Genomic DNA, 14396 nt, shown 5'->3' with positions numbered 1-14396 from the left:
GCTTCTTGCTCAGGATATTGTAAGCTGATGTGAGACCACCATCGTAACCCCACAGTTCTATTGAGAGTGTGTGTGAAGTTCTGGTTCTCACACTGTGTGTATAAGAAGAAAACACCCTCCTTATAAAGGTCTAATGTGCAGGAGAACCACATCCATTATTCACAGAGATCTCTTACATCGCTACTTTTACTATTCATACTGAAATCTGTTTAAAAGTGAGATCTTTTGCACTCTTTCTCAACGCCAGATTTACGCGTAAACTTCCCTCTGCATAGCCTAGCTAATAATGAAGCACAGGTTCTCACTCACACAAACACACTTATTTGAACCATCTTATTGAGAAAGTAACACTCTAGGTGACGACTTCTTGTACTTACCAAGACATTTGAATGTTTCGGATCTTCTGTTCCCCAAACTGTGTTTTTGAAGCGTTTTCTTGCCCCTTTTGGACTCCTTTATTTGCATATTGCTTGTTTTTGTTTTTCATGTCTTTTCATTGAACCCATCATATTCTGCAGTAATCCTTGGGTATTTATTTATTTATTTATATATTATTTATATTAGAGAGAGAGAGAGAGAGAGAGAGAGAGAGAGCACTTGCAGTTTGTCCATGCTACAGGAGTTTTTGAAGCAGCTTGGAACAGTCCATGCCAGATGTCTTTATAATCTGGTATCTCGCTCACCACAGGGGTGTATCCTTTTATAAATTGTCTTCTGCACCTTGGCAGGACACAAACACCTGTGTCGGACCGGTCGTAAATCGAGATGGTGTGAAGACGATAAAAACCCCTGAGAGGATTTATAGAGCGTGTCGATTCTCAGATCCTGAGCTTCAGCTTTGTGTGGGTGTGAAAACCTGGTGATGGTTTGTTTTTTGTAATTAGGAAGCAAATTAGAGGAACGCACATCTTGGCTGATGTAACAGCAGGAGAGCAGAGAGTGAAGGTCTCAGTGCTTTATGTAACCTTTATATAAGGACCCACCTACAGCCATTCCCATATCTTCCCACACCTGTTCTCGAATCACTTTTTATTATTTAGTTTTAAAACAGATTTTGAGGATTTGCAGTTTGCGAGGCAGAGATGAACCTCACCGTCACTCGTGTGCTGTAGAACCTGCTGTTGCTATGGAAATGGAGGAGTCCAAGTGGAATACCTTTTTTTTTAATTATAATAGACGATATTCGATCTAAAACCTTTCGAGAAGCGTTCAGCAGGTTGGTTAGTCAGATATACGTGCGAGTAGATATATTAAACATACAATTATTGCACAAAAGTATCGAGACACCTGACATTTCCAACCTTCTCCAAACTGCTACAACAAAGTTTAAGGCACACAATTGTACTGGATGCTGTAGCATGAAATTTTTCTGTTCCAGCAGGATGATGCCCCTGTGTACAAAAGCAGCTCCTTGAAGATCTGCTTTCCATGGGTTGGATGTATGTGGAAGATCTCCTGCTATAGAGCTCTCAATCCTGTTGAACACCTTTGGAAGCGTGAAGGTTATTAGAAGAGTAAATGGGCACTGAATGTAGCATGGGATCTTCAAAAAGCACATACCAATCGTAAAGGGGGTTAAAGAGGTTTTTAATTGTCGTGTACTTTACAGCACTGGGAAATTCTTTCTTCGCATATCCCGGCGATGTTGGGACGCTGGGGTCAGAGTGCAGGGTCAGCCACGATACAGCACCCCTGGAGCAATGAGGTTGGCAAGAGTGGCAACCTGGCGATCCTGAGGCTTGAGACCCATTTAGAGTCTGTTTCCTCCCAAGGTTTCTTCCTCATACCATCTAAGCGAGTTTTTCCTCACCACAGTCGCCCCCAGGCTGCTCATCAGGGATAAATACACATCGTTCACTTATATAAATCTTTTGTTCTATAATCCTTCCATTCTGAGACAATGTCTATTTTAAAAAGCGTTACAGAAATAAACTTGAAATTATATTGAGTAGAGGTAAACCGATAGCTAGGTTGGATTGTACTTGCAAAAAAAAAAAAAGTACTTAATAAAAATGTGCTAAATGAAATATGAATATATGAATAAATATAATGAAGTAATTAATACATTATAAATGCTAAATATACTATAGCGCTCTCCGTGCAGCACGCAGTCTCGCGTGTAAAAGCAACCGGCGCACGGCGTCAGTGATTCACCTCTAGAGGGCGCTCGCGTAATGACAGTGGACCTTCTCAGACGCTCCAGTAACAGACGATACCTGGTATGGGTTTTTGCTGATAGTTCCAGCAATCAACTATCTACAAAACCGATTAATCGATCGACCTCTAATTGTGATCACGTATTGATCTCGGGTATATATTTTTTTTTATCCTGGCCAGAATTAAATTATATTCAGAGAACGCAGGAATAAACTTTGGATGGGATCCAGGTTCATTTTTACACCTTAAGCAGTAGCCAATACCCCGACCTAGATTTTGGTTTAGGACCTGGAGAAAAAGTTTCATGGACCAGAGGAAAACAATGCAAACATAAGGTAACGCCAAGCTCAGGACCAAACCCTCAAGATATCATCTAAATGCTATAAAATATGTCACATAGCTGTAGAGATGGTGAGACGGTGCTGGGTAAAGATTTCAACTCTACAGGAGGTCAACACACCAGATGCCATGTTGAAGTTCTCTCTCTCTCTCTCTGCTGAAAATTTCTCCCCCAAAACAATGTAATCATTTGACTGTTTCTGACCATATGGCAGCTTTAGAAGCTGCAATCCACCCCGAGCTGCCCACTAATCTATAAGAAAAGTGTTGCTTGCATTGTGTGAACGTATTAAGCATCTGGTACAACACTGGTATAATTAGTCCTGCTTTCCTACGAGACGAAGGAAAAGTCTCAGGCTTTTTTTCCTTCTTTTTTTCAACTCGTAGAGAAGATGACATTTAACGCGAGAGCTGCGGTTACTGAAACACCAGTCACCAGTAAAAGGCTGTAAAACAGCACAAGCAATCAACGCGACGCTGTTCGCCGAAGACGGGGGCCGTAATTGTGTCTGATTAAATCTGATCTGACATGTTCATTATGAGGCACGCTCTCTGTGTCGCAGTATATTTTTTTTTTCTTTACTGTATTGTTTTAACTTACAGGGTTCCGTGCGCACCATGGAAAGAGAAATACAACATTGTGGAGAATTCGATTTAAGGTAAAGATGCTTTATACTCGTCACATGGACTTGCGATGTTGGGAAGCTGAGGTTAGGGTCAGCCACAAAGGGTTAAGGGCCTTGCTCTAGGGCCCGAGAGTGGCAGCTTGGCAGGGTTATGGTTTTGATCCTCTGGACCTTATGATTAGTAACCCAGAGCCTTACCCACTGAACCACCATTTACGTGTTAAAATTCAGTGTGCATGTAAAGTGAGGTGAGAGCGATAAACTATAGTTTCTCTTTGATCAGTGTAGCACATTGTGCTTCTGTCATTAATGAAAAGGCAACTCGAAAACAAAACCCAGACGCCCAGCAATAGGATGCATTTTTTTTTATTTTTATTAACGACCAGTTCGATACAGTTTCCCCCTCAAGGTCAGGATGGCATTTTTGATGCTAATGCTGCATTTTGGGATACCTAGCGGTGACGTGAGATGTTCCTCATGTTCGTAAGCGAGCTGTCGTTCCTCCGTTCTGCTCTTCAGCTGCTGTGCTCCTGCAGCGCATCTGCCATGAAGAGCTTGCCCAGGTTCTGAGAGGTGAACTCCTTGATGTTCTGGCAGTAGTTGTTGATTTGACCTTGAGAGGCGAAAGGAAACATGCGTATGTAAATGAGATGCAAATGTAGATGCAAATCTACAAGACTGACTTTAGCTTGTAATTAAAGGGCGTTCAGTTACGGCTCTTTAGTGGATAATGTTGTGCGAAATAATGTTTACGTTTTTGGAATGATGATGTCGTCCATTTTTGGTCCTGGTCCACTAAAACTACTCAAAACTTTTAGTTTGAAATATAATAATCAGAAATCTTATTTCTGGATTAATATCCATTTAAAACATTTTCACGTGAGTATAGTTTATATGCATTCAACCCCTCGATTTCTAGCTGAAGGTCACAGGAAGGACAAAAGCAGGTTCCTACTAATTCTCAGTGATAGTGTGTGATTTGTAATGACCTCATTACAGATGATTAATTGCAGTAATGAACTCAATAATTGACCATATGTTGTGTATTTGCTAATTCTGTAGTGTAGATTTTTTTTTTTTAAAAGCAAACGCCAACTGTCAAACATTTGGATTATGGTTTTTGAAACACGTGTCCCTTCTGTTTCTACTCGGTAAAAGCCAAAAACAAAAGACTTGGAAAGTGAATGAGTCCAAATGTGATATTTTTTATCTCTAAATGAAGAACTTGTGTGAGGTAGTGATCAGAAGAAGTAGTGATCAGACCTCCTCACCCCCAGAGTCAAACATGGAGGTGAAAGCTTAATAGTTTAAGGTTGTTTTGGGAGTTGGAGACTTTTTTTTTTTTTGGGTGAAAGAAACCAACATGGCAACTATTCCATATTTTATCACCATGCAATTCCGTCTGGACTGCGGCTCATTGGAACTGACGCTTCGACGCGTACGTCTGGGGTGATATCTATCATGGACTGACCTGCCCAGTCACCTCACCTAAATCCTGTTGAACTGCTCTGAGATGAACTGGATCATAAACTGGTGTTTAAAGCTGCTCGGGAAGATGTTTGGATGAAACTAAAAGTGGAACATCTGGATATTTATATATTTGTTTGGTCAAAGTAGATCTTACCATAGGTATTTCCAAACATGTGACAGAGCAGGTGTAAGAACAAACTATGACTGAGATACCATGGAGTCATCCAGGTATAAACCCTGCATCGCCCTCCTGCATTTCCATTCTATTATATATATTATATAATATAGAATGTAATATATGATATAAGTATAATTATGAGATCATCTTTTATAAACTATCTAGTAAAAATAAAAATCGGTCTTCTGCAGCACGTCAGCTCTAAACCCTGCTGAAAACGACCCATTCCTCCTCTCACACCTTTCCAACTGTACAGATGGGAAAATCAATGACTATAAGAGAATAAAGGGAGTGTAATTGGCTGTGAATGGCTGCGATTGCCCCCTCAGGCACCTGCGATGAGGAGTGTGTCCATGCGCGGAGGAGGCGGTGGTGGCTTGAACATCTTGGTGATGTCCTCCTCTGGCAGTGGCGGTTCTCCTCGACTCTGTCGCTGAGCGTTCTCCTGCTGCCGCCTCTGCAGAAACTACACAGAGGACGGGATAAGAGGATCAAGTCAATGTAAAAGATCCTGAATTAAAAAAAAAAAACACAATGTGTGGAGCAGCTACTGAAATGTGTGTGATGCACTATATTGTCCGTTGGATTTTTAGATCCGAAGGTCATGAGGTCACTCAAATCCCAGCCACATCAAGCTGCCACTCCTGGGCCCCTGAGCAAGGCCCTTAACCTCATAGCTGCTTAGGTGTATGAATGAGATTGAATGTAAGACGCTCTGGAGAAAAGCGTCTGCCAAATACCATAAATGTACATAAACGCCCTCATTCATTTCTCATATATACTACATCTGAGTGATTGTTAAGGGCCCTGCTCAAGGGCCCAGCAGTGGCAGCCAGAATCTTTTTTTTTTTTTTTTTAAACGATACCACTACAGTCTTTAGATTCAGGGAAAACAAAACGAACAGAAGTCCTAATATAGAAGTCTAATATTTTTGTTTGTTTGTTTGTTTTTTTCTCGTGATCACGACTCGATTTTTTCGTGTATGTGCCAGAAGAGCATGTTCAAGAGGCAGCATCATTAATAATAACAACCATAACCATTTGTAGCAGCGGACGCAATGTTTATCGTTATTATCCAGGATGCTGTGATGCTGCTGCATCTAGAACATGCTCTTATGGCGAAAATATACAGAAACATCAAGATTCTTGTGATCACGAGAAAACAAGGAAGCAAAACTATATATTAGAACGCATTGCCTTTTCCAATGATGTAAAAAAATAATAATAAATAAATAATAAGCATCAGAGTTACGAACAAATCACACATTTGCCATATTGTCTTTTTTTCAATAATAATAATCGATGAATAATCTAGAACAGTCCATTATGTATTCATCATTCACATCATTAATCACTGTCTTTTTATTATGCAAATCGTTTGATGCGATTTTCCTTTTTACTGCGCGCCTCGTCGGGTTTCTATCCTTCCCTAATAGATGCAATCTGAGGAGAAAGAAGTGAAATTGCGGACCGAGAGACATAAAGAAGTGCATTTCTCATCCGCTCTGATTAAACACAAGGCCGAGACGAGACGAGACGAATCTCAGAGCGGGTTCTGATGGAGAGACGTCAAGATCCTGATAGATCGGCGCTTTGTTTTGTTTTTTTTCCAGCGAAAACTTTTTACTAGGGTTGCAAATTTTCAGGAACTTTCAACACTGGAAACTTTCCATGAGAATTAATGGGAATTTATTTAAATAAACTGGAAATGTGAAAATTATATAACAAAGTAAAAAATGTCATTTAATATCTGTATTAGTTTGCATGCGTGTCAGTTTATGACCAAACAAAATGTTTGTATATGATACAGTTTATATACATTTCTCCAAATTTCGTATTAATTCCCATAAAATTCCAGTAAATTCACTTAAAATCCCTGGAGTTTTTGGAAATTTGTCAGAAATCCCCTTCGCACCCGTAATAACCGCCCCGAATGAACTGTACCCCAAATGCACTGCGATACGTACAATGCGTAGGAAAGACAGGGTTGTGCAGAAAAGCTGTTGAAGGTGAATACCTGGTGTTTCTGCTGCTGCTGCTTGCTCTGGTTGCGGCAGAACGTGTTGTACTTGTTGATCTCTTGGCTCATGTCGTCGACGCGATCCATCAGCAGCTGCAGGCTCTTCTCCAGATGGTTACTGCGGACGCAGATCGACACCCAATTAAAAACGAAACGGATAGAGGATGATAAACGGTCGACTGAGCGGTCAGGAATAATGGACCCCGCGTTCCGGTGAAACGCATGACGGACGCAAAATCAAAAGCATGAGGGTTCGATATCCGAGCGGACTTTCGTCTATCAATCCATGAAATGTCACGCATCGGCCTTGATCCGCCTGCATTCCTCCTTCCTGTGCTTTTCTGTTCACACTGCGCACAATCTCGGTTTTAACACAAAACACAAGAGCGATAGTTATGCGCTTTCAGGCTTAGTGGTTTTTGCACTTCCATCAACGGTTGGCATTTACCCATATGATAAAAGGGCATCGCTGTACAGTGTGAAAGTATTTCACTGGTTTCAGAGGTGGGAAGTGATGAAGTACAAACACTTCGTTACTGTACTTGCAAATGTAGATGGATATAAGTGGATTTTTAAGATGTTTTTTCTTTCACTCATTTAATATTTTTTACAGAAATATCTGTTCTTTCCACTTCTTACATTTTTAAACCAGACTCGTTACTTTAGTTTTAATCTACTCGGTTTTCAGCGAATGCTTACGCATTTGTACACCAAAGCGTATTTTTTACAAGGAACAGTGGTGAAACGGCGACAGGGTCACTGGCGGCCGAGGCTCACTGATGCACGTGAGGAGCGAAGGCTGGTCCGATCCAACAGACGAGCTCCTGTAGCTCAAACTGCTAAAGAAGTTCATGCTGTTGATGCTCGAAGGGTCAGGAAAAGGTGGACCAACACAATATTAGGCAGGCGGTCATAATGTTATGCCTGATCGGTGTAGAAAACGATCACTGTTAAATCTGACCTGCTGGAGAGACTGAGCAGTTCGTGTTTGTCTGCCAGCGTGCTCTTGTCCTCCAGATCCCACATCAGCACGTTCAGGAGATGAGAGTTCTTGATGCAGATCGGCACTTCCTCGAACATGTGTTCAAACCCGATGTTCGCTTTTTTCAGCCTGAAGAAGAAAAAAAAAAAAAACACATTTCAGTATTAACTACAAAAGAGCATTGACCTGTGGTTACGTAACCGAATCGCATTAGCATTCTGAGCTTATTATATTCCACAAATCAACAACCTTTCAAGCGCCTGATGAATGTGCTAGATTTTAAATCCCGTATTTTAACACAGGGCACTCAGAGCCGGCCAGATCAAGGGCGAACGAAAGAAAAAAGAGAAAGAGTTCAGTGGAGTGGGTTTTAATATTAATGTAAGAATGCAGCGTTTCAGAGGTCCGTCCTCTCAGCTTTATCCGGGGAGAGAAAAAAAAAGCGTGACTTCCTGAATGTGAAAAAGTTTCTGTCCTTCCTGATGCTGATTTCGGACCGAGCTGTCACTCCTTCGCTGTTATTCCTTCCTAATGCTTTTGCGCAATTTAAAAAGCAATCACCGTCTGCCAGCGAGGCCGGGGGAAAAGGCGTGAACCGTGTGGTCGAGATTGATGACTGATCCGGCGCGGTCGGCTCGAAAACGCCATTATTTTCCTTTCTGATGACCGACGCCGCAGGGGGGTAAAACGTGTGCCTCTTTAATTACAAAATCCAAATCAGGTCCCGGAATAATCCGACCCTTTCCTTATTTTCCCTTTTTTTTTTTTTTTTACTTTTTTTTTAAACAAATGAACATTGCTGCTCTTGCTGTTTTTGCACAACGTTGTGTTCATGTTTACAAGTACACTCTTGTTTACAGTTCTCTCTTTTGCACATTGTACTGTGTAACACATACAACAGGTTTGCCGGTCGGCGCTATTCTGCCTTTGTCCCGCGCTGTCCTGGTGTTGTCTTTTGCCTGCGCTGCACGATGCGCTTTATGTGACTTGGACAACTTACTTTAGTCCTCAGCTCTGTGTTCTGTTATGTCTTGAATTAATATCACTCTGATTGCTGACGCTCTTACAGGCAGGCCTTTGTATCTAAACTCCCCCCACCCCCTCAAAACAAAACGCCGACATATGCAAATCACGCTTCGTCTTATTAAATATACGAATGCATTTGCATACATAATGAAAGCAAAAATCTTGCCTTTGCTAGAAGTATAAAAAAAATTACAAATAAATAAATGTCCCTTTTACTCTGTAGACGCTTTCAAAACAGCACCAGGCCCTGGTATAACTACTACTCGATGCCATTTTCAGTATAAATCCAACATAGTTCATATTTTCTAGAAAGATCTCTGTATTATGGTTCTGATTAGGCATATGGATGTCACACACGACCATGAGAATTGTTCCTAAAAAAAAAAAATCTATACTGTTTAATGTAAATGTGATTTATAAAAGAAAATGTATCTCACATCACACTATATGGACAAAAGGTTTCGGACACCAGACTACACTTTTAGAATATCTCATTCCACCTCCACTCTTCCGAGAAGATGTTCCACTAGATTGTAGAGTCTGATGTAGGTGAGGTGAGGAGACCTGGATTGCAGGCGGTGTTCACATTCATCCCAAAGGTGTTCAATACGGTTGAGCTCTATAGCAGGAAATCTATATCCAACTCATGGAAAGCAGATCTTCATGGAGCTGGCTTTGTGCACAGGGGCATCCTCCTGCTGGAACAGTTTTGAGTCTCCCAGTTCAAGTGTAGGAAAGATTTCATACAACTGCCTCGTTTTAGGTTTGTAGGACATGATTGACGTGGGCGTGGCAAACACGGCACAATGATTAAAGGCCATGCAAAATATGACGGGACACTTTCCGTCTACGCTGTTGCTTTAGGAACGATTTGTTTACGATCCCTATATGTTGCGTGCATCAAGAAACCAAAGAAACCTGCGTCATTGCTGTCAGACGTTTATTTACTTTTCGTCTGAATGAGGCTGTGAGTGAGTGTTGTGTCTCCGTTGAGGGGAAAAAAAACGGCACATGAAGGTTATACAAAGTGGCGTAAATCTTTAATGGCGATATCACACTGGGGACGCCGACTGCTGCACACCCACATCCACTGTCATGCTCGAGGTCACATGATGCGGTCACATGACTAAAAAAAAAGAAGTTTTTTTTTCTGGGTCCATACGTGACAACTTGGGAGATTTTCTAAAAGCAATTCACGCAACAATTGCCATATGTGAGCAAAATGATGTGTCTTGCCTGAAATAAATATATCGAAATTATTGTTGTGTGTGTTTGAGAAAAGAAGGAAAGAGAGAGAGAGATACCTACCCTTCTGGAGTAAAATCTTTCTCTTTACAGATCTCCATCAGTTTGGGTGTTAACCTGTAGGCTTTGAGGGACAGAGAGCCTTGCGCCGTCTTGATGGGATCTACAAAAGAGAACACAGAGAAAAATAAAACCCTGTGCTTTCTTTTCTACAGCAGCCATTACACATGGCTCTAACTCTTACCCCGAGGCTCTTCACACGTCCACGAATCCAGCCAGCAAACTGCTGTAAACACAGACGAGGCTGTCTGAAGTCAGTGAAGTAAATCACTAGAGTCGTTCAAAACTAGTTTCAGAACGTTCTCTCGCAGTAATCACAGGTTTCTCTTCGCGAAAATGGCTTGTAATATAAAATAAAAAAGAAAGAAAGAAACTGTATCCCACGCTGCCTCACAAAGCCAGAGCACCCGAAGAGATGCTATGAAGTAGAGATGGTGTGATGAAGCTATTGAAGCCGATCTCCTTCAATGAAAGTCCTTTTCTACGAATGATATTTTTTTCCTGGTTATGGAGACATAAATGGCTTGAACGTGAAGTAAAACTCGTATATAACAGCTTTATACCAATGCTTTGTATACTCGATTCTGATTGGCTGCTGAGCCCTCAATCCGTTAAAACATACAGGAAGCCCTCAGTCCGGTTGAATCAGCGTTTTGAAGGAATGTGCTGCTGTAACCGCAGAGCCAGACGCAGAATAAAAACGTTTGCCATCGCCCTTTTTGAGCTACAACCCCAATTCCAAAAAAAGTCAGAATGCTGTGTCAAATGTAAACAAAAAAAACAAAAAAAAGCAATGATTTGGAAATCTACATTTTTTGTGTAGCTTGGTAGTTTTCTGTGTAGCATCACATCATCTGTCCGTATCCATCCGGGAACTGAGGAGACCAGTTTGCTGAAGTTTGGGGAGAGGAATGTATTCCAGCAGTTCAACAGTTCTGGGCAACACCCACTCTATAGATACTATAAAGTCATGGTACTGTAATAGATGCAGTATGCAGTTAGCATTGTCTTGCTCAAAAAGACATTTTCTGGATAAAAGCATGTGCTACTCTAAAATCTGTATATACCGTTTCATTTCAATCACAGAATCAGGACTTTTTAAACGCAGTGCCGCCTGATTACAACCATCCAATATTGATTTCCGCCAGATTTTCTTTTACTTTTGATAATATTTTGACTGTACATGATGATATTTAACTGCAATTTGATGTGAAAGAACATTATTCTGAAATTGTTCCACAATTTGTACAGTCTTTCAGATACACTGTTGAAACCCAATCATCTTACTGACCTGTTGTCAATTAACCTCATTAGCTGCAAAATGTTTCTCCAACTGTTTAATTTTAATAACACGTACTTTTTCCAGACTTTTGTTGCCCCGTCCCAACTTTTTTGAAACGTGTTGCAGCCAACAAAATCAAAATTTCTTCCTCAAAATGGTACATGTTTAAACATATGTTTTGTGAATAAAATATGGATTTGTGCGATGTGCAATTTCTGTTATTTACATTTGACAGTGTCCCAGCTTCATTATTCACACCGACATCTATACAATCTCTTTCTTCAGTACCTATTTATTGTAATTCATCAAAATAAAACTCCTCACACCATTTCAGCTCTGCATATGACTTTGAGCGGTAGAATTCTACATCTAACGACCCGTATATAAAAAATTATAATTATAACTAACAAAAATGAACAGATTTTTTTTACCCTGCAATCATCAATGAGAGCTTTACCCTAATAATGGTGGCAGGTGACTACAGAATAATAGGGATAATCCACAGCTAGGTGTGCATTAGCGCATTAGCTTTAATGCACTCCACCGCACAGCAGGTGATTCTTTGCCTCCACGTCACGTAATGGTGTAACGGACGCCTAGTCGTGGATTTTTCCTGTCACTGGAACAAACGTTGCTTTTTTCTTTCCAGAGGTTTTAGATAAGTATGGGGTATAAAACTTCTGTCTTTTTAACAGTTACTTCTTCAGTATAAAAGGTCTTCACCATTTTGAGGGTTGAAACACCATTTCAACCATGGTCTCTGTACGGGTCACTATGATTTCGCTATAGTAGATGAAATTTACAGTACGATACCGTACCTCGGTTTTGAAATCAGGGTTTGGTTCAGTTTCGGTACGGATAGACGGAAGAAATGCAAAGCGTAAAATTGCTGGCCATTTTTTTATTAACGCAATATATAATAATAATAATAATAATAATAATAATAATTTATTACTAACATTTGTGAACATCAAAATTAAAAAAATTGTAAACAATTTTAAATGAAATGCCTGCTTGGTTTAAATAAATAAAAAATATTTAAAAACAGTCGAATAAATTAAATGCAATAATATTGAGTGATCGATCAAATCGGCACAAATGAAATAAAAAAGTTTACATTTGTTAGACCACATCTGGGTAATACAGATGTGTGTAAACGTGTGTGTTCTACTTAACTGTTCTACTGATTTCAGCAGACTTTAACAAATTCCTTAATTCCTTCTATCCTTCATTCGACATGTGAAATTATCAGGATTTTCTCCTTTTAACAGAGAAAAATCTTGAAACTGGACATAAAACGCTGAAGAAAATCCATATCGCTAGACTGTCGTAAAAACGTTGGCGATGACAGGAAGTGAAGATTTTTTTTTCCTTCGCTTAAAGTGCGAGGCGGAGACAAAATTTCGTTACACCATTTAATATGTTCGTGAGAAAACTCAGATTCTAAATAAAATCCGCACTCAAAAAGGTGCGTTCGGTACACATTTACACCGTACCGAAAGCCCCGTTCCAAAACGGTACAGTACGAGTACGTGCATGGTTGTACCCTTAAAATAAACTGCTTCTAACCAACCCAAAAAATGTATAATGTAATATGAATTAGTAATAAAATGTGAAAACATTACTGAAGCAAACCGCTTTCCCCCTTGTTCTTTCCCTACCCAGTTTAATTCATGTTTGACAATCCAATCCAGAGTGTGTGAAGTAAAGGTCAAGCAGCAGTGGCTTGAGAAGACAGGCGAGGGTCAGAGCGACTGCCACAGGGTGGCACAAAAGACAGCGCACCAGCAGCTTCGGTAATTGAGTTGTGCTGAATTAATTCCGTTGTCGGGATTGTCAAAGGACTTGGGCCCCCTTTTTTAAACATTGGCTTACGTTCCAAATCTGTCTGTCTTCAAAAAAATGAAAAGAAAAAAGTGCCACAAAATAAACCCATCAACCTGGTGTGTGTGTGTGTGTGTGTGTGTGTGTGTAACAACCTTAATAGCACTCTACAACCCGTCCTTGGCTTCTGTCATGCCGGATCCTGGAAAAGGCTCGTTTATTTGCTCCTTTAATATAACAGGCTGCATTATTGATGCGTTTTAAATGTGTCGTGATTAACTGCATCGCTCACGAGCCGAGCCGAGCCGGCTTCCTCTCCGGAAAAGACTGCCAGATTAACCGAATGTCCCTAAAGGCTGGAAAACACGTCACTCCTGCCTAATGAACTCTATGGGAAAAAAAAAGTGTGAAACCTAAAGCAATTTGGAGTCGGATTAAATATTAATAAATGACTGCTAAAATGTTTAAAGGTTCTGCTTGATCAAAAAAACGTTTGGGTGTCGTGTGGGGAAAAAGCAATTAGTTGTCCCTTTAAAAGTATATATATATATATATATATATATATATATATATATATATATATATATATTTATATCCACACTATATTATACAGTATACAATATAGAGGCAAAATTATTAAACAAAAGTATTGGGACACCAGGCTTTTCCAGCCATATGTGATTGTTCCCTAAAACGTTACCACAACGTTTTTCCCTTCACTTGAACTAGGAGACCAAAACCTGTTCCAGCGTGAAACTGCCCCAGTGGACAAAGTCAACTCCATGAAGATCTGCTTTACATGGGTTAGATTGGAAGAGCTCCTGTGGACCCTGTGGAAACCCTGTTCACTAACGCCCATGTGGGCGTTGGGACACCTGGTCATTAGTACAGTATTCAACATTCAGCCACAAGGGCGTTAGTGGACCCCGTGGAAACCCTGTTCACTAACGCCCTTGTGGCTGAATGTTGAATACTGTACTAATGACCAGGTGTCCCAATACTTTTGGCAATAGCGTATTTAAATAAGAATTGTTTTTTCCTGCTCAGTACACAATGTGTAAAGAGTCAGAGTGAACACACTGTGCAAAAAAATAAACAATTGCCAATCTCGCTAGCTGTGAGAAAGTGCGAGTTCTCAAGTCATGAATGATCAGACATACCGAAACAGAAACCACTCTAATCAACTC

General features: G+C 40.4%; 1 protein-coding gene across 1 annotated transcript in view; it reads right to left on the bottom strand.

Annotated features, from left to right (window-relative positions):
* Nucleotides 1–3472: 3472 nt before the first annotated feature.
* Nucleotides 3473–14396, bottom strand: part of eif3ha (eukaryotic translation initiation factor 3, subunit H, a) — a 29423-nt gene continuing 18499 nt past the window's right edge. The window contains exons 4-8 of the mRNA XM_046833989.1: nucleotides 10107–10206; nucleotides 7752–7901; nucleotides 6788–6908; nucleotides 5104–5236; nucleotides 3473–3735 (exon numbers count right to left, since the gene is read on the bottom strand). Coding sequence (XP_046689945.1) covers nucleotides 3638–3735; nucleotides 5104–5236; nucleotides 6788–6908; nucleotides 7752–7901; nucleotides 10107–10206 — 602 coding nt within the window. The 3' untranslated portion in view covers nucleotides 3473–3637. The remainder of the gene's footprint in view (nucleotides 3736–5103; nucleotides 5237–6787; nucleotides 6909–7751; nucleotides 7902–10106; nucleotides 10207–14396) is intronic.

The sequence above is a fragment of the Silurus meridionalis genome, chromosome 21 (genome assembly GCF_014805685.1).
Source record: "Silurus meridionalis isolate SWU-2019-XX chromosome 21, ASM1480568v1, whole genome shotgun sequence".
NCBI lineage: Eukaryota > Metazoa > Chordata > Actinopteri > Siluriformes > Siluridae > Silurus > Silurus meridionalis.
Note: the sequence above shows the minus strand (reverse complement) of the source record. Positions and strands in the feature narration are given on the sequence as shown.